The 20,743-nt window shown below is 45.3% G+C and overlaps 1 protein-coding gene across 1 annotated transcript in view; it reads left to right on the top strand.

Moving 5' to 3' along the window:
* LOC8054033 (carbonic anhydrase 12-like) overlaps window positions 1-19,490 on the top strand; it is a 62,702-nt gene extending 43,212 nt beyond the window's left edge. The window contains exon 5 of the mRNA XM_040210740.1: window positions 19,257-19,490. Coding sequence (XP_040066674.1) covers window positions 19,257-19,490 — 234 coding nt within the window. The remainder of the gene's footprint in view (window positions 1-19,256) is intronic.
* Window positions 19,491-20,743: the final 1,253 nt, after the last annotated feature.

Here is a 20,743-nt window from a genome sequence, read left to right as displayed (position 1 = left end):
AATCTTACTTTAAATAGAAATAACATTGCAGTTAGACCAGAGCATAAGTTCCTTGGTGTGATTTTTGACCGCAAGCTGAACTTTTTATGTCACCTTAAGTGGCTGAAGCAAAAATGTCTACAGGCGATGAACATTTTGAAAGTTCTTTCACACAAGTCTTGGGGTTCCGATAGGAGGTGTCTACTTCGTTTGTACTCTTCTCTTGTGCGATCGCGCCTTGATTATGGTGCTATCGTGTATGCGTCTGCCCGGCCATCTGCCTTAAAAATGCTTGACCCTGTCCATCACCTTGGGTTGCGTCTTGCAACCGGTGCTTTTAGGACATCTCCTGTTTTAAGTTTGTATGCTGACTCCAATGAAATGTCTCTTGAAAAAAGGCGGCAGTATCTGAGTCTAGTTTATGCCTACAAGGTGTTATCGGAACCCAGCCATCCAACCCACAGTAGTATTCGAGAGTCAAAGTTTTGTTCCACTTTTAACCATAAACCAACTGTTATTCAACCCTTGAGTCTTCGTTTTGAGAACCTCCGCCACTCCCTTAACCTACCACGCGAGGATGTTCATTTTCTAGAAAGTGCATGTCATACTCCCCCATGGGATATTAAACCTGTAGCTTGTGATTGGTATTTTACAAAATTTAATAAACATAACGTCTCTCCACTTATTCTACAACAGGAATTCCTAGCTCTGCAAGAAAAATACAGACATTACTGCCAGTTTTACACTGATGGTGCCAAGTCCTCAATTTATGTCGGCTCCGCTGTTTATTCAAATTCGTTTACTCATGTCACTCGCCTCAACAATGTCGCCAGCATTTGTACTGCGGAACTATATGGTGTTCTAACAGCCCTTGACTATATAATCAGGAGCAAAGTGATGAAAGCCATTCTTTTTGTAGACTCTCAAAGTGTTCTTTGTGCAGAATGTTCTGTTACATCAACTACGAATAAGTTGACTCAACTCGTACGGGCCAAAGTTCAACAAGGACTCGCTGGTGGGAATGACATCATATTTTGCTGGATCCCGAGCCATGTGGGCATTGCAGGCCACGAGGCTGCAGATAGACTAGCCGCCTCTTCACGGAACCTTTTGCCATCGAATATCCGCATACCTTACCAAGACCTTAAAATGTCTGTGAGATTTTCACTTTCACTGTTATGGCAGTCTGGATGGAAGTTAGCCGATAATAATAAGCTTCATGCCATTAAACCAGAACTTGGCACATGGGAAACCTCCTATAATAAAAATCGTTTCCACGAAGTTCTCCTGTGCCGCTTGAGAATTGGCCACTCGTTCATTACTCATCACTACCTGCTGATAGGTGAGGAACCGCCATTATGCAAGTGCTGTGGAGAAACTTTATCTGTTCTACATGTTCTCTTTCTTTGCCGTGGCCTTCTACAACAATACAAGACCTTTTTTCCTGAATTTTTGAAATACAACATCCCGTTTCACCCTGTCTTGGTTCTAGGGGAACAGCCTCTCATATCATTTGAACGTCTTTTAGCTTTTCTCAAAACTACAGATATTTTACACAAACTATAGCCAGCTTCTAGTCTAGTCTTAGTGTACTTTTAACAATGCATTTTTAGCTTACCTAGTTTGGCGCAGTATGGCCATCGGAGCTCTTGCGCCATAAAACCCGCAAACAACAAACTATCGAATTACATATCTACCAGGAGATGTGGCCTAGGTGATTTTTTATTTACAGAAAAATTAACAATGTCACCCGGAAAGATCATTCCAATGTCGACACTAGGGTGCCTACATGTTTCCGCTCCGCTTAGGGTGGCGCCAACTTCGTGTTACCCTTTCCAAGATCCTCTCCCACCGCCATTTTTTTTCCACTTCTTATGTCGCTAAACGTCTTGAAGCACCAGAAATACTGTTAGGCCACGTCCGTTTTTGTTCATATGAGGAGTCGGAGGCCCAGCGGGATGGCGGTCGTCGTGACTGTCGCTCTTTTTATTCGGGTGTTTCATATTTTGAGGTTGCGAGCAGGATGTGTGCGTTGCTTTTAACGAAACGCGAGTTCTTGCGACAAAATGGAACACAACAGACCGGCATTGAACGCCGAAACCTCGCCGTCGGAACGAGAGTGGTGAGCACTCCCTAACCCCAACGCGGATTAGCGGCGTAGTGCGAGCGCACGACCGGCGAGTGTGACAAAATGGTCGACTAAAACAGCAGAGGTTGCCATGGTAACAACGTAGGCAACACTGGTTTGTCGGCAACAGGTATCACAAACGTTGTCGCCACCCTAAACAGCGGAGCGGCGGAAACATCTAGGCACCCTAGTCTACACGTTCGCCGACCACTCCAAGCTAGACGAGGCGACTGGCAGAGTCCACCTCCTCCAGGTGTCAAACGGCTGCCAAGCCCGAAGGTGTCAAATGAACTGGGAGATAGAGAACAAGGCCACCATGGAGCTCGAGTAGTGTCTGTCCAATGAAGAGCTGAGCATTCAAGATTTTTTGAAGCTTATGCTACGAGATTGCGGTATATAAGTCGTGGACGTTGCTCCCATAAAAGTGCATAAAAATAGTGTAAATAAACCTGCAATTTGCAATATTGTGGAGATATACACTGACACAGAATCACGAAAATAAACAAAACAGTTTTTGTTGATTTGAAAATAGTAGCAGAGGTACACGAGTGCATTATCATGAGGCACGAATGCATTAGTAAATGCCAAACAAGTGACGTGCAGAAGATGAAAATGAAGGTTAAAAAATAACCCAAAACAAACTTTAGTAAGGACCGATGAAAAATTACAAGTTTAACTGACCACGCGAACGTGGGCGTTTAAACTTGTAATTTTACACGGATATTTCGTGCACCGAAAAGTATGTGCTTCGACGTGTATTACATTAAAGAAAACATATCGATCCGTGCACCGAACTGTCCGTTCACCGCAAAACATGGGACCGAAGCGTACGCAGGTGCACAGAGGGGGATTTGGGCATGAAAATATTGACACCCGGGGTAAGCGAGACGGGGATTTCGAAAACGGAAATTCTGACACTTGGGGGAAATGGCACGTGGCCTATGGGAAGGGGGGAAAATGGCATCGGGGTAATCGTGCTACAGCCATTCCTTCCAATGCGTGCGTGAGAAATATTCCAAGCTTCGGTGGAAGCTGATACTCACCTATATCTCTACAAACTGAAAAACCTCATAGAGATAAAAACCCTATTGCAGATTCATCAGAAACGTGGGTATGTGCTAAGATACGTGAATGGCAGAGTCAACCAGAAGTGTCGTATTGTGTAACTGATTTATCGGTGTTACCTTAAAGGGAAGATGGGGCACTTCTACATTTGAGAAAAAACGCTGGAATTGCGTTCATTTGGCCTTTAGATTAACAGATATCAAAATTGTATTTCAATGCGACGCGCCGGAGAGCCATACGAGCAATTTCAAAATAGGACTGAAGCCCCGCCTCCCTAGCCTTGGGCGGCCAAAAGAGCCGTCGATAACGTCATGGACACCGACTGTCTTTCGCGTTTTTCTCGCGTTTAACAATACTTACGCAGCAAATGGTTTGGGTATTCGGGTTCACGGGGTAAAAATACACTAGAATTCACTTCTAACTCATTTTCTCCAAGAAGCTCCGTAGCTTCCCTTTAAGGTTTAAGATAGCAACCAGACGGATTGTTTTCCTTTTCTCTCTCAAGAAATATTAAGTTGTTATTTTCTTGCAATTTGTTTTCAAAAACCTACACTTTGAAAATTTGAGCCTGATAAAAATGCCAAGCAAATAGACCTTTGTGAACATTGTCAATGCAGAAAGTTCACTGCCTATTTATACCTCTGCTTTTATGGCAGAAGGCACTCTGGAACTCCCGGAGATCGGTGTTGATGTATTAACAAAACATCGCTATTTGGTTAAGTAGCTATGCCCAAACTGGAGATAAAAAAAAGAAGAGAAGAATACTCAAAAGGGAGGAAAATAAAATTTACACCTGCAGCAGAAAAGCAGCCCACTTTCGCTCACAATGTCGTAATAAAGAAGTTGTAAATGGGACACCATAGTTCGCAAAAGTCACCAATCAGGAGGCTCGCTCTAATTGCGTGTTCGTTGTTCTTGATATATTGTTTCTGGGTGATAAGTCCTGGGAAAGTGTAAACAAGATGTCGGACGAGCGCCACAATGAGATAAAGTACTTTACTATATACTATTTCACTATGAGTCTTGGGTAGTATCGCGTTACTAGTATCAAGATAGTGTATCTCGTTACTTTTTTTTAATATCTTGTAACTGTAACTTGTTACTTTTTCAAAAAGTATCTGTAACGATATTATAATTACTTTTTTGTAAAAGTAACTAAAAGGTAACTGCAAAGTTACGGTTACTTTTCGTAAAAATGAACCCTGTTTCTCTTGATGGCTACAGTGGCATTCAGCCACGGAGTTAGGCCTGTGACAGCAAAAACAAAAATAAAACAAAAACGAATGTTTCGTTTGCTGGCCCAGTGCTTAAAATATGCTAGTGTAAAATTCTTGACATTTAGTCTATCCAAGATTATTTCTCCACCCCTTTAAAATTGTAATAAAGGTGGAGCTGGAGATCCAGCCTCAACGACCTTCTCAGCATTAAGATCTTTTTTACGCTTCAATGCCGCACGTCCTTCTAGCCCAGCTGTTGAACATATTTTCAGCAAGGGGTGGGACATTTTCAGCATCAAGAGGGAAAAACTAAGCGACAACAACTTCAAAAAGCAGTCGCTGCTTCGATACAACATAGAGTAAATAATAAGACGGCGTTTTTAAATATATCTCAAAAAGTTTTGAGTTTTTAGAAATTCTGAAATAAATGTAAATGTTTCTCATTTTGTTCTGTAATCCATGTTACTATAGTTGCGTACACATATGAGAGTCCTGAAAGTAACTAAGTTACTCTGTCGAATGAACTGTAACTGTAACGCGTTACTTTTATTTTTAAATAACTGTAACTGCAACTTAAATACTTTTAAAAAGTAACTTACCCAAGACTGCTCACTATTTGAGTGCAGTAGTCCGGAATCTATGGCCCAGCGAGAGGGGAAGGCCGCTTTTGTGCGAACTTTAATTGACAGTCTAATCTCCGAAGGAGAGCAAAGCGACGACGAGCTCACAAAAGAGGGCCCGTGTAATGGTACGTTTACACCTGAGAAGAAATCCGCTGCCGCGGGAGCGGATTCGTTCCCGACAACGGCAGCAACGAGCGCGTTGTGTTTACACCTATTTCATTCAAGTGGCGGCGGCGGCGCCGACTGCGCAGCTGTTCACGTGACATACCGTCAAATATGACGAGAAGGCGCGAGAGTTCCCACCTCAGTTGTCTCTCCGGGGTGTTGCTGCTCCCCAGTCTCGCTGTTTTGGGCTCGAAAAGTAGGCGTGAGCCTCACGTTGACGCTGCCCCCCAAACGAAGAAAACAGCGCGAAGCTGGTGTTTGATTAGAGGAATAATAGGAGGTTGCGATGATTCTTCTCTCGTCTTTCCTGCTTGTTTCCGCGACACACCGCTGCATTGTTACAAGAACAAATGACAAAAAATGGGACCGTATGCTGAGGTATGTGACGATTCGCAAGATAATACCAAAATATGCGGGAATCTTACGACACACTGCAGTCTAAACCCGAATCCTCTGAAGATCGCACGATTTTGAGAGCACATATCTGTCAATCCAAATAGAGCATCCATCTTACTACATAGTTCGTATTTATATTTGTTATCTCTGTACGACGCATTCCGAAGGTCGCAAAGACAAGGATAATTCTTCACGACACCAATCAACATCTCCGCTGAGTTTGGGGCGGTTGAAGCGTCTTCCAGCCATGCGAGCGACGCTGGGTGTCTTCGATGCCGTCGACGCCATTGCCAAAAACTATCAGGAATAACGTGTACTCGTGACGTAGGCAGTGTAGGGCTGCGCAAGAATGTCACTTCCGGTCAGCGAAGCACCTCTTCTGGCGGCAGTAAATAGCTCCTGGACCTGTACGTCTCGCCGCAGCGTTTTCCGCCCAGCGTTTCGCCCAAGCGACAAAAGCTGGGCGGATTTGCTAGCGGATCCGCAAATGTAAACGTACCATAAGAGGGAATTTTTTCCTTCTTCTCCTCTCCAACTACTCGGGCTATGCTCTCACCCCTGTACCTTTAGCAACACTGCGTGCAAGTAGTTAGATGAATGAAGATAACGTAATAAGGCAGGCGAGCTGATTCAAGTTAAACATTTCTTAAACTCAAGACGGAGGCTACAAAGAGGGGGCCAACACAAACGCCCCAACTCGGGTACTAAAAGTTTATTCAGGACACTTCTTTTATACCCGTCATCTCCACACCGCCCTCCAATTGCACATGGCCAAAAGGCTCACTACAGTTCACACCTGACTACAAAAGAGAGTCATAGGGCTCACAGGAAACACAAAGACCACGTCCTCAGTGCATATACACAATGGGCAAGGTGAATTACAACCACCGACAAAACCTCCCAACACGCTTTGAAAAAAAAGAAAAGAAAAAGCCTTTGTCATGGGAGTTAGAAATTGTAAGTTAGATGGAGTATAAGAGGATACATTCTAGACCCCTCATTCACATTAGACAACGCCTTTAGTGACAAATCCTCCCCCAGTGGATTGGAAACTCCACGTGCGGCAGAACACATGCGCATCGCACAGTCTTCGCTGTTTCACTCCCGCGCTGCGCCGAGGGGGAGGGATGCCGCCGACGCAGCGAGATAAGATATTCGCCAAGGCAGCAGAGACGGCTGTGCCTGCTATCTCACTGCGGTTCCCACGACGACAGGTGGCGTCAGCACCTCTCACAATACTACGGAAAAGGTGTCAACGCCGAAGTCATTGAATTCTCTTGAAGTAAGGACTGGTTTAGACACTTGCGTTTGGTTGCAACCGAGTGCGCTTCAACCGATTTATTAGTTTCTTATTACTTGCTGAATACACTTCAAAAGACTTAAGACCGATTTTTAAAGGCCCGTTCACGCACTTGAGCTTGCTGGCGACCGAGTTCTTCAGACCTTTCACGACAAAAGCGACTGGCACGCTGGCACCAACTATGAGGTGCCCTGCAACTGCATTTCACTGAAGAGCGAAGATTTCGCTGTATTTCCAAGACCAAATGCAGGTATTATAAAGAGGAATGATGATTTAACATTGCGAGAAATTTTTCAAGCCACAAAAAAGAATGTTGCATGAAAAAAGAGAAAGCATACGAAAATGACAACTGTTGAAGGCTACCGATAGATGGCAACTTTGTGTTTTCTCAACCTAAGAGACCGCGAAATGCTTTAGGGCACTTGGTCGTAAGCAATCGCAAGTTTGTGAGCCAGCCGTTATCCTCCACGATCGTAAGCAGTTGCACGTGTGTGAACCAGCCTTAAAAAAAGGGGGACCTGCAGAAATATTCTTCCGCCTGGCGGAAAGTCCTCCTCGCCCTCTTTTTTTCTTGTATTGTAGCACCGGGAGGCGAGGAGAAATGTCCCCTTTTGCGCCGGCTTCTTCTGAGAGGATAAGCCGAGAAAATCCCCTTTCTGAGCGACGGGCGATGGGTGCGGCAGCAGCGACCTCGTGACTTACAGGTATCTTCAGCTCCTATCGCGTAATCTGCCCTATTTTTTTTGGCTCTCGCCAAGCCTAGCCCCTCGGATGTAGGTTTTACAGAGCTGTAAGGCTGCGCCCTCGCAGTCACCAAATTTGAGCTGTAGAAGTTCTTCGGTTTAGCCCGTGGCAAAGTAAACGCATACTTGGGAGCTGCGATGCATCCCGCACCCATTGAAGGAACGTTTCATAAATATTCTCGGTCGATGAAGGAGCTCAAAACACATGCGTGAGATGTGGTGACTTGAATATGTAAGGATGACTTACATCTTCACAAAACATTCCATCTTCAAGAAAAACGGCTGATCACGCTCAAACCTGCCTCAAATTGGGATCGATGGAAAAGAAAAGGATGTACCAGGCGCGGACATCTTGTCGAAGGTCTGTTTTCTAGCAGCGAGCACAAATTATTGTGTGCGTAACTCACACTATATGATGGCCAACGAATGTGTAGATGACATTTATATTTACGCATCCCAACAACCAGGTGAGGTGAGAAGGCAGTAATGGTGTGTGTCGATACCAAAAAGTTTTAGTGGATCGTCTTTAGCTCTTGGATAACCGTACCCTACAACAATATATAAGCTATAACCTTTCTGTGAGCATTCTTTATCGAGTGCGGCTATCGAAGCGTGTCGTGTTTTAGTTCAGCGTTGCTTAAATCGGTGCTATAGCACGTGCTGCTCCTTTAAAGTATTTTAAAGCATTAAAAAAAAGATCAAATGTAGCCGATTTTTTAAAATATGAAACGCGTTTGTAATTTGTCATTGCAAACACATGTTAGGTATACTGCCACACAGTTGGCACGGACAAACTATCGGCGGTCTTTCTCATTTTGATTTCTTAGAAGTAAATGATGTTTAGAAAACTGTTATGCAACTATCCAACCTAAATGGCAGAGCTCAGTGCTAGACAATACATGTTGCTGGCAGAAATAGTAAAAAGCGCCGATGTCGCGTTCAGGCTAACAGTGCCACGTAATACACGCACACCGCTACAAAATCAGCGCAATTAAGCATAATATGGCAATGGATTTATTACAAAATTTATTTTAATAGGTGAAAGGTTTCAAGAAATCGTCGCAGCGCCTTGATTATCACAGCTGACAACGAGTCACACTTATTAATGGCTTTGGCTTGCTTTATCAAGTCGTCAAAAGCAGTCATCTCCGTGGTTTCAGAAAAAGTGAGGTTCAGGCTTGGTCTTAGATTGCTACGGTTACACTCGTATGCTTTTTCAGTTTTATCTCGCATATACACGCTTCTTGCTCAAATGAACAGGGGCATCTGACTTTTCATTCGTCTTGGCCTTTAGCGCGACTTTTAACAAGTTCTGAAACAGACAAAGCAAAAGTGATTTAATTAACTCAGCATTATAGGTTGTGCGAAATATTTACGAGGTTCCAGGTTCCCTAGAGTCGTCTTTTGTATTCAATTCCCCCTCCCCTCACCATCACTTCCTTTTCTCCAAATAAACAACGTAGATTATTGTATGAACCACCAGTAATAGAGCGTACTCGCAAAATGTCTCTTTGGAAAGGCCTTGTTTAAATGTTCGAGCAATGAACTGGTCTCCTTACTGTGCGTGAAACAGCCAGCACGAACGCAATATTGACATTTTACGCAAGAGCCATGCAGAATTTAGTGTAAAAGAACAAATTGATGCCTCGTAAGTTGGTGCCCAATGGAAGCACTCTTTACGGAATTGCTTGTATAAAAATAACAACTTTTCAACTATAATAACCAAACAATATAACACCACTTTTTGGGGGGCCACTAAATTTACTGATTCACTCCGTTAGCGTTGATTGTGCAGCGGTATCCGTACATTAGGCGACACTGTTAGCGCAAACACGACATCGGCGCTTTTTGCTATTTTCTCCAGCAATGTATTTGCTCGCACTAAAATCTACCGCTGAGCTGGGATACTCGCATCAACAGTTTCCTAAATATCATTCACTTCAGAAAAAAAAAGAAAAGTGGGAAACACCGCCGATAGTGTGTTCGTGCTAACTGCGTGGCGTAGGGCAGCGGCGTAGACTTTCCATTTTTCCGAGGGGGCGGGGAGTGCTGCGCGTTAGCTTTTGAAGCTAATGTAAGCACGCTGGGATTCCATTTCCCATGTATTTTGTCAATAAAGGCAACGTGGGCGTTATTTTGTTTACATACCACTACTAGAAGCTCGTTACATGGCGCGTAAACAGCATGTCGGTCAGGATCATGGCCCGGGGGGGGGGGGGGGGGGGAGGGGGGCTCTGCCTCTCCCCCAGGATCTCACCAGGGGGGGCACGAGCCCCGATGCCCCCCACGGGGCATCGGGGCTCGCCTACGCCTATAGCGTAGGGTACCTAAAAGTTTCTCATAATGTTAAATACAATTCTGTGTCACGTTAAAAAAAGTGTCTGCTTTTGCTTTAGTTTCTTTGAGACACCACAAATACTTCGAAGTGGCGGCCCGTGCTATGGTAGCAATACAAGCAACGTTGAACCATTACACGACACGCTAGACTCGCCAAAAAGGGGTTTAATATTGCCTTTTCCGCTCCATAGCCGTACTCGATAAAGAATCAAAGTCGCAGCGCGAGCTCCCGCTAAATATAGCGTGGCCTGAAAACATAGTCTGCTAAAGTTCTTCAATAATTTGTGCTCGCTGCTAGAAAACAGAGACCTTCTACAAGATGCCCGCGCCTGGTACATCGTTTTCTTTTTCATCGATCCCAATTTGAGGTAGGTTTGAGCGTGATAAACCGTTTTTTTTGATGATGGAATGTTTTGTGGAGATGTAAGTCATCCTTAAATATTCAAATCACCACATCTCGCGCATGTGTGTTGAGCTCCTTGATCAACCGAGAATATTTATGAAACGTCCCTTCAATGGGTGCGGGGATGCATCGCAGCTCCCAAGAATGCGTTTACTTTGCCACGGGCTAAACCAAACTTCGAGAGCTCAAATTCGGTGACTGCGAGGGCGCAGCCTTGCAGCTCCGTAAAACCTACCCCTGAAGGGCTAGGCTTGGCGAGAGCCAAAAAATAGGGCAGATTACGCGATACGAGCTGAAGATACCCGCAAGTCACGAGGTCGCTGCTGCCGCACCCATCGCCCGTCGCTCAGAATGGGGATTTTCTCGGCTTATGCTCTCAGAAGAAGCCGGCGCAAAAGGGGACCTTTCCTCTCACCTCGCCGTGCTACAATACAAGAAAGAAAGAGGGCGAGGCGGACTTTCCGCCAGGCGGAAGAATATTTCTGCTGGTCCCCCTTTAAAGCCTCTCCAATCGTAAGCAGTCGCAAGTGTGTGAACCAGCCTTTAGCCTCTGCGATCGTAAGTAGTCGGAACTATCTTAACAAACGCTTAGCCTCTCCGATCATAAGCAGTCGCAAGTCTGTGAGCCAGCCTTTAGCCTCTCTGTTCGTAAGCAGTCGCGTGTGCGTGAACCAGACTTTAGCCCCTCTGTTCGTAAGCAGTCGCATGTGAACTAGCCTTTAGCCTCTCCAATAATAAGCAGTCGCAAGTAGGAGTACAAGCACTTGGCCTCCGATAATAAGCAGTCACAACGTTGTGAGCCAGCTTTTAGCAGCTCCAATCGTTCGCAGTCACAAGCCTGCGAACCAGCCTTTAGCCACCCCGATTGTAAGCAGTCGGAAGTGTGTGGACGAACACTTAGCCTCTCCGATTATAAGGAGTCGCAAGTCTGTGAGCCAGCCTTTAGCCTCTCTGCTCGTAAGCCGTTGCAAATGTGTGAACCAGCCTTTATCCTCTCTCTTCGTAAGCAGTCGCAAGTGTGTGAACCAGCCTATAGGCTTTCCAATCGTAAGCAGTCGCAAGTATGAGGACAAGCCCTTAGCCTCCGATAATAAGCAGTCACAACTGTTTGAGCCAGCCTTTAGCAGCTCCAATCGTTAACAGTCGCAAGTGTGTGAACCAGCCTTTAGCCACTCTGATCGTAAGCAGTCGGAAGTATCTGGAGAAACACTTAGCCTCTCCGATCATAAGCATTCGCAAGTCTGTGAGCCAGCCTTTGACCTCTGTTCATAGGCAGTCGCGAGTGTGTGAACCAGCCTTTAGCCTCTCTGTTCGTAAGCAGTCGCAAGTGTGTGAACCAGCCTATAGCCTCTCCAATCATAAGCAGTCGCAAGTACGAGGACAAGTCCTTAGTCTCCGATAATAAGCAGTCACAACCGTGCGATCCTGTCTTTAGCAGCTCCAATTGTTAGAAGTCGCAAGCGTGTGAACCAGCGTTTAGCTGCCCCGATCGTAAGCAGTCGCAAGTAAGAGAACCAGCCTTTAGCCTCTCTGGTCGTAAGCAGTCGCAATAGACCTAATTCATTATTAGCGCCATCTCTCGGAGGCCACGGATACTATCAGAGGTTCGGTGCCATCTTTGAGGCCTGGTTTACACTCACAGCTAATCCGCTGCCGCCGAAGCGGAATCGGCCGCGGCAATGCACAGTGGACGCTACACCCGGCGGCCGAATTCTCGCAGATTCGCCCGCCGATTCGCAAGTGTGAACCAGGCCTGAGGCTTTGCCTCCCCGCCGCCCGCCGCAGTACGAACCCCTCTCCGCGCGTTGCGTTCATGCATCTTGCTGCGCTTTTCTTTTCTTTATATTTTTTTTGTATATTGGTGGTGTTAGTTGCTCGAGAATAACTTGCGAATACTAAGCTCAAGTTTGTTTTCAGCGGTTTCACTAAGAATCTCTTTTTATGAAAATGAGCTTCATTCCAGCACCAGAGCAGGCCACGCACGCACTTGTTTTAGGATCGTGCGTTAAGTTGCCTGATCCGCCGATTATGCCTGTTCGCACAAAGACGATTTATATGATATATTTAGCAGAGCCGTCAGCTACTGTGTCACAGTTTGTTTTTATTTGGCATTTGCGGTTGCGGGTCTAAATAATGCGAGGAGTTCTTCACCCAGTGCGCATTGGCCCAGCGTCTGCAGACCCGAGTTGCAGAATTATATGATTGCGGCCTTGAATATTAAATTTTGGTTCCCGTTGTCTTAACCTTAGGAATATTGAAGATACGATTACACATACACACACACACACGCACACACACACACACACACACACACACACACACACACACACACACACACACACACACACACACACACACACACACACACACACACACACAGGCATGAAAACAAATATATTACATCGATTTTTATTTAGTTTCTTGGGGAGATCATCGAATGGTAGCTCAAAACATCATTATAAGGACAGCGTGTGATAAATCACGAATTTACGATAGTAGTAGTTTTTATCGCAGGTAAAAAATAAAAAAAACAACGCTGAAGATCTACACTAGCATGCTCACCAAAGCGTATGCGAGGCACAAAAGCGTAAAACGAAATGACCGGCGTGTCGCGGCAATGCAAGTATGCGAAATATAACGTATGAAAAAAAAAAAAAAAGCGATTTCACAGAAAGTTGGATCTTTTTTTTTTTTTTTTGTAATCATAATAATAATACCAACGAATAAATTCAGTACTTAGCGCATATATACTCCTTGGCCCTTGAGAGAAAGTGCATTAATAAATGTCAGCAACATTTTAATGTGCTCCTCCTGGTAGCGCGGTTACATAGAGTTAAATTTCATGCTTACTAGCCATAGAATATGACCAGTGATAATAAAAGTGGCTGCTTGCGGTATTGGCTCCAAATAAAAAAGCTCCTCCTGCAGCGCGAGCCCGATCTGTTGGGAAGCGAGCAAGCGCGGCTGTTGAACTCGCCAACAGGTCCAGGTTAGCAGTCAAGAAGAGCCCGCTTCTAAGCTTTCGTCTACATCTCGAAAATGTTTCTCGAAATGTAAGAGTCCCGTGATAATAATGATACAGCGTAAAGTAAGCGGGCGTTCACCTTCGCTTTTTAGCATCGTTGTCTTTATCATTCATGTGTTAAACGAAGTTGTAACGTTGCCAAGCTCTTCTGTACTGTTCATCAGCCTTCAATCGAATGTAAAAGACTTACTTAAAATAAGAAAAAAGAAAATCTCGAACCAGTGTATCTGAGTGATGTTGACTGGACCTCGCCGTTCCTCTGCGCGGGCGAAGCTACGATGCTAGCCAACATCGAGCTCCCAAAAAATCACATCAAATAATGGATGCTCGCTGTTGTTACATGCAAACATCATGAGCCCTTCATGCCATTGTGGAAGGTGTCATATATTAAAAGCGGTTTAAAAGCCTCGTAAAAGCACACAACACTAACGCGCGGGCGGCTCTTGTTAGGAGCATGAATAGTGCAGGAAAGCGGTACGGCGATTAAAACGTTGGCTATAATACCTTTAACTTGAAAAGAAAACAATACGCCTCGCAAGTGGGCTCATTTTCGTTTTTTGCGCATGAGAAAGGAAGTAGCGGTGACGTCAGAACGCCGAGTCCTGATTGGCTGATGGCGACCCCCTATCTGAGCGTCGTCTGCTCCTTTGCAACGTCGTCTGCTCGCAACATCGTCTGCGTCTGTCTTACCTTTCCTGTGACTTTCGGAGCGAACTCGACTTGGCCTTTAAGGGAGGGCAGACGAAATAACTCGAGCGGTACGTTGTTTTCGTCTAACAACTAGCAGACGCGCATCAAGGAGGGAAGTCAAAGGACTCACTGGCGAGGTGTCCCGGGGCTCCGAGGTTTGTTTGCTTAGTGTCCGCAAGTTCCCTCCCAAATACTTTTTACCTCCATTCGTGTGCGGCGAGACCCTCACTCTTTAACGGCGCCGGCGGGTTGGCGCAGTCAACGTCGTCTGCTTTACGTCTGCTAGTCAAAGCGATGGCTTCTTTACCTTTCCTGCGTCTGTCGGAGATTCGCCGCTTTTTCACCGGCGAGAGTCACCGTTGCCTCGGGAAACAAGGAGATAACAAGAGGAAGAAATTGACCTCTTAATCTTAAAATTGAGGTCAGCGATCAAAGTATAACACGGGAAGGGTTCACAAGGGTCGCGCGGGCATATTCCATTCAGCACGTCTGCCGGTCGTGGGCAGACGGTCGCCGAGTCGCGGAGTGCCTGCTAGGCCTAACTGCCCAGCTCGTTTGGTCGCGTTCGGTGGAATCGTCGCCGTTGGAGCTTTTCCCCGGTGTCTGTGGATCCTGCGTTCTTGTTCGTCGTGCTCTGTTTCAAATAATTTTTACTTTTTTTTTTTTTGCTGCTTGAAGTCAGGACGCGTGAGAAGCTCACGTAGAAAAATAAACGTCCGTGGGTCGTCGCGACCGCGACGCTGTCGGCCATGCTGACTTGATCGTAAGAAGTGCGTAAGATCTTCGGAGCTGTCGTAGGATTTCGCCGTAACCTGCGCAAAACTTACGAAAATTTCGTTTCGTGAATACGAATTTGTTCTTAAGTTTTGTCTTACGCACATTTTTGGCGTAAGATCGTTTCGTGAATCTGGCCTCTGCACTCCCGAAAGTCGCAGGAAACGTAAGACAGACGCAGACGACGTTGCGAGCAGACGACGTTGCAAAGAAGCAGACGACGCTCAGATAGGGGGGCTCGATCAGCCAATCAGGGCTTGGCGTTCTGACGTCACCGCTACCCCCTGCGCAAGGAGCAGACGAACTTGCCCTCCGCATAGGATTCGAATCTTTACATCGGTTGTTTTTCATTTTTCCTCGTTGAATACGATAGCGGAACAGAGCAGTCGTGCGGTCGTTGAGCGTCGCTTTCACGCGCCGTAAACGGCCACAGCGCTTTGCCAGTCGCCTCAAAGATGGCGTCGGAAGGAAGGTTGGCGCCACGTCCGATAGATGGCGCTCGAATCTGAATAAGGAGGGTTGTCGAAGCCAACGGAGTAATTAAGGGTATGAGTCGACAGCTTCGGTACGACGTAATGGAAGTAAACAGAGAGGTGTACGAGGCTGGCTCCCGCCCTTTTGCAGATGGCATTCACTACAGTGAGGCCACGGGTTACAGGGTGGGGGATAGGATGGGCCTCACGGTGACCGCTTTTTTGGGGGGACCGAGGGCCCTGGGGGCACTGAAGTAATTGAAAACCCAACGAAGTCAGGAGAGGCACCCAGGGTTAAAAAGAGGAGAAAACGTAAGAACAGGTATAAAAAAACAGCACAATCAGACATTGGATATATTAACATGCAGGGTGGTAGAAATAGGTTAAAATGGGAAGAGGTAAAGGAGCAACTAAGAAAGGAGGATTTTATGGTGTATGGGTTTGTGGAAACACATCTCAGAGACATGGAGCAGCCACCTTGCAACCCTGACTATGTGTGGGAAGAATGCAACAGAATGGAGGGAACGAGGAAGGGAGGTGGAATTGGAGCATTTATTAAGAAGAATATGAACTTTCAAAGGATCAGAAAGGAGTGCGCCGAACATTTGTGGCTGAAAGGAAAAGTCGCTGGGGAATCAACAGTCCTTGGAGTGGTTTACTTATGGACAGGGACAGGTGCTAAAGAGGAAAACAGAAAAATGATTGATTATTAAAGACATTAGTGAACTAGGGGAAGGCTCCGAAATAATTATTATGGGAGACATGAATGCCCATATTGAGGGTCTGGATGGGTATACGGACTCAACTGGAAGCATATTTTTTATTTTTTTTATTTTATTTAGGTATACTGTTAACCCGTTAGGGTTGTTACAGGGGTGCACAAGGCACGAGAATACATATGACCAAATACAAAAAGAAACAAGGACACTATTATATTACTAGAACTGGTGGAAAAACATGACTTAGTTTTATGTAATACCAGACAGAAGTGTGACGGGCACATAACTTGGGAAACTGGCAATCTGCATTCAACTATAGATTACGTACTCATGTCACACAAAATATATGGTAAGTTACAAGTAATGAAAATAGATGAAGAAGGTTCCAAAAGTCTTGGTAGTGATCACAAACGTATTAAGCTGAATTTTGCCAGAGAAGTAAATGCTGAAACTAGACAACATAATTCAAAGCAAACTTTCTGCAGCGACAAAGAGTTGGAAATAGTTGTTGAAAGAATAGAGGCAGCAGTTTCAGGGCAATGGCATACAGATTGGACCTATGAGAGCCTAACTAGGCTTTTTGCTCTAGAACTAGACAAAGTTAAGAGTAAACGAAAGGGGAAGCAAGGACATAGACCAAAAAGCTGTGGGACAAAGAAGTGAAGCAAGCGATACAAAAACGTCAGGAAGCCTCTAGAGAACACAGGTATTCCAAGCGTAGTGGGGAGTCCGAAACGGAAGTAAAAAGAAAATGGGACAATTTTATAACATGTCGCCGAGAAGCATCCAGTTTGATCAATGCGAAAATTCAGAGAAAGGGTGAGGAATGGATGAGTAATGTAAGTAAGAAAGATAGAAACGCTGCCAAGAAGTTTTGGGAGCACTTGAACTCACTCGTTGAAACAACGCAAGCTAGACAGAGGTTCATACTCTCGCATCAGGGAGATCAATTAGAGGGAGATGATGCGATACAATATATAGGAGCAGTGATGGAGGAGAAATTTCGGGAACGGTTACATGTGGAAGATAGGAGAACCGAAGGAAGTAGCAGTCCAGTTTGTGACATCGCGGATTTTGGACAAAGAGAATGGGAAAAGGCGGAACGAAGAGTCCCTAGTGGCACATCGACAGGCACAGATGGTATCCCTATCAAGCTGGTGAAGAATTTGGGTCCTAAATCTAAGGCAAAACTAAGGGAGGTAGTGAGTACCATGATAACAAAAGGAAATATTCCAGATGAATGGAGGCTTAGTAGGATGAGTATGATATATAAGGGAAAGGGAGATAAGTCTGATATTAGGAATTATCGTCCTATAACCGTGACACCGGTTATTTACAGGTTGGTAATGCAGATTATAAAGAACAGACTGGAGGAATGGGTAGATTGCGAGGGCATACTGGGCGAGTTACAGAACGGGTTTCGAAAACAAAGAAGGTTGGAGGACAATTTATTTTCTCTAACACAGTGTATAGAAATAGCGCAAAAAGAAAACAGACAACTCTGGCTGGCATTTCTGGATATCAAGGGTGCCTATGACAATGTGAACCAAAGAAACCTGTGGGACATAATGGAGAACTTAAACCTAGATGAAGGACTAACAGCACTATTAAGGAACATTTACAAAGATAACAAGGTGATTATAACATGGGAAGGAAAGGCGACAGGGAAAATAGAGATAAGACGAGGCCTTAGGCAGGGGTGCCCGTTATCGCCTTTGCTGTTTATGTTGTATCTGAGAGGATTGGAGGATAGACTAGAGAAGAGTGGGCTTGGGTTCAACCTTTCTTACAGTAAGCTAGGCCAAAAAATTCAGCAATCCTTACCGGGATTGATGTATGCGGGTGATATTGTACTAATGGCTAACAACAGGACAGAGTTGCAGGAATTAATGAGCATCTGTGGTAGGGAAGGAGAGGAATTAGGTTTAGAATTCAGTAGCGAAAAATCGGCAGTCATGATTTTTAACGAGGATGAAGTTGAGAGGCTGAAGATACAGAATATTACAGTTGAGAGAGCTAGTAAATACAAGTATCTAGGAGTATAGATATGTGATGGTGCAGAATATCTCAGAGACCATGAAAAGTATATAATAGGTAAGGGCAAGAGAAATGCAGCTGTAATGAAAAATAGAGCACTTTGGAATTACAACAGGTTTGAGCTGGTGATAGAGATTTGGAAAGGGGTCATGGTGCCTGGCTTGACTTTTGGAAACGCAGTGCTATGCATGAAATCCGAAGTGCATGCGAGACTAGAAATAAAACAGCGTGGAGTAGGTAGACTGGCTTTGGGGGCACATTGCAAAACGCCAAACCAGGGAGTACAAGGAGACATGGGATGGGCATCATTTGAGAGCAGGGAAGCGGTGAGCAAGGTAGAATTTGAGGATAGGTTGAGGCAAATGGACGGGGAGCAATGGGCACGAAAGGTTTTCAGCTATTTATACATGAGGAGTGTAGACACAAAGTGGAGACAGCGCACTAGGATATTAAGAGGAAAGTTTTTGGGCTATAGCGAAGATACGGAAGAGCAAGTCTCAGTTAAGAAGAAAGTTAAGGCCACAGAAAGAGATCGGTGGCTAGAGGGAATGCAGACAAAGACGGCTCTGGAAAGCTATAGATTAAACAAAAGAGTTATTGCCAAAGAAAGCATTTATGACAATTCTAGGGGAAGCTCATTGCTGTTTGAGGCAAGAACGGGTGTTCTGCGAACCAGAACATACAGAGTGAAGTACCAGGAAATTGATACAGTGTGCACTGCTTGTGGAGAGGAGGACGAGACGGCTGAGCACGTGATACTCTACTGTAAAGGGCTTCACCCTATGCCTACCGAAGACAACATAGATTTAATAAAGTCATTGGGTTTTAGAGACAGCGAAGGGAGAGTGGATTTCAAGACTGTAGAGATTACCAAGCAAAGATTAAGTGAATGGTGGCAGAAATCGAGAGAAAACTAGGTATTTTCTTATTCACTGATGGCAAGGGGGTTTCGTAGCCTCACTTTCTTTGCACTGCGGAGTGAATATAGATTTCACATTTAAATATTCTAGGCTTAAATGGTAAAACAAAATGGCTAGGTGGCGTAAGCTACCGCCCGATCCAAAGGGCTCAGCCGTATTCATCCATCCATCCATCCGGTCTATTGTCTGTGAACCAGCCTTAGGGCACGAATTCCCTAGTAAAATTTTTTATGAAAGCACTCTGCTTCCCACTCCCCCGCAGCTCCAGGCCCTCCGCAGAAACCTGTACCACTACGAAGGCAGCTGCAAGCACACGGTGGCCGGAAACCTGCGGCCCGTCAAAAAGCTCGAGACCCAAGTGTACCGCTCGTTCAAGTTCACCGGCGTCACCGGCGCATCCGGCAGACTAGTGCACTCCGTCAGCTGTACTACCGTGCTCGCCATGGCCTTGTATACGGGTTCATCCGCACGATTTAGTCCTAACCTGGGAGCCTAGTGCAATACCACATATAAGACAAGGCCGGCGCCAACGTCACCAGTAGTGGATTCCACACCTCGCCGCCTACCTTGCGTCAGCCTTGCCGTCAGCACCTCTTCCAGTATCTCAGAACGAACGCGAGGTTACCGTGCAGCGACGTCAAGACGGACGCGTCTGCGGCTTTGCAGTGGCTCTCGTCGAGCCTCCGCGTGTTTGGCGCTTGGGGAACGTCGGGGATCCACTAATGATGACGTCATGCGCAGGCCTTGTCTTCTAGGCGGTATTGACTCGTGTCCATCCTAGATAACAAGGCCGTAGTGTTGAGTTTTATAGGTCACCTGCCGAGGGCCAGCGCTGTGCGCGTATTGACACAAGTGCTGCGTAAGCGTTCGGCTTGAACTCGCGTTTAATTATCTTAGAACACAAGTCCCAGCCAAAAGTTGACGCAGCATTCGTGTTTTCTTTGGGCCCCGAGATGACCTCCGGTTGGTGGCGTCCCTAATAGAGCACTACGGCCTTGTTATACAGGATTTGTTGGTTGAGACAGCTTCCAGGCAAACCATCACATGGACTGTGCATGGTCACGTCACTGCAATTTATCGCAGGCGTGCGGCTAGATGATATACGTTTGTTTTGGGAAGATCTCTCCAACTTAATATTTTCCCCACACAAAAAGGGAGATTGAAAAAAAGAAATGTGTGAACTAAGCCCATTTTATGTAAAGACAAGAAAAAGACATACGCCGGTACAGGGCTTGATTTGGCAAAACTGGTAACGAAATATGCTCGCAATTCTTTCTAATCTTCAGTTTTATCAAATGTCCCAACGTGGTAATCTATGCCATACCTTTGGGATATCAATTTAGTGCCGTTTATGCATAATCTGCGTCCGATCCGCCTGGCCCGCACTGTGGTATAAAACATGTAGATACTAGCAGAACATTGAATATCAAGAATAAATCTTCTAAAACTTCAACACAGATTCGTGCGTTCATACTCGTATCTGTTTGTTTTATGCTTGAGCCAAAGGGCGGTTCAAACGGTGCTATCCGAATACCTGCTTGAGGGTTCCGGAGACCTATAAAATCCTTGCGACTCCTGCTCCTTGTTGTGCCAGATACCGACAAATATATTTAAGATAAAATACGAAATACACATTTGAAAACGTATTTAAAGTTTTATTGAGATTATTGTTAGTGCGAAATATCTTGGATAGAGTACAAACCCTTTTAAAAAGTAATTCAATTACGTTCGAGGATACCTGGAAAGTTG

The sequence above is a fragment of the Ixodes scapularis genome, unplaced genomic scaffold, assembly GCF_016920785.2.
Source record: "Ixodes scapularis isolate PalLabHiFi unplaced genomic scaffold, ASM1692078v2 PGA_scaffold13__105_contigs__length_92229423, whole genome shotgun sequence".
Lineage (NCBI taxonomy): Eukaryota > Metazoa > Arthropoda > Arachnida > Ixodida > Ixodidae > Ixodes > Ixodes scapularis.
Note: the sequence above shows the minus strand (reverse complement) of the source record. Positions and strands in the feature narration are given on the sequence as shown.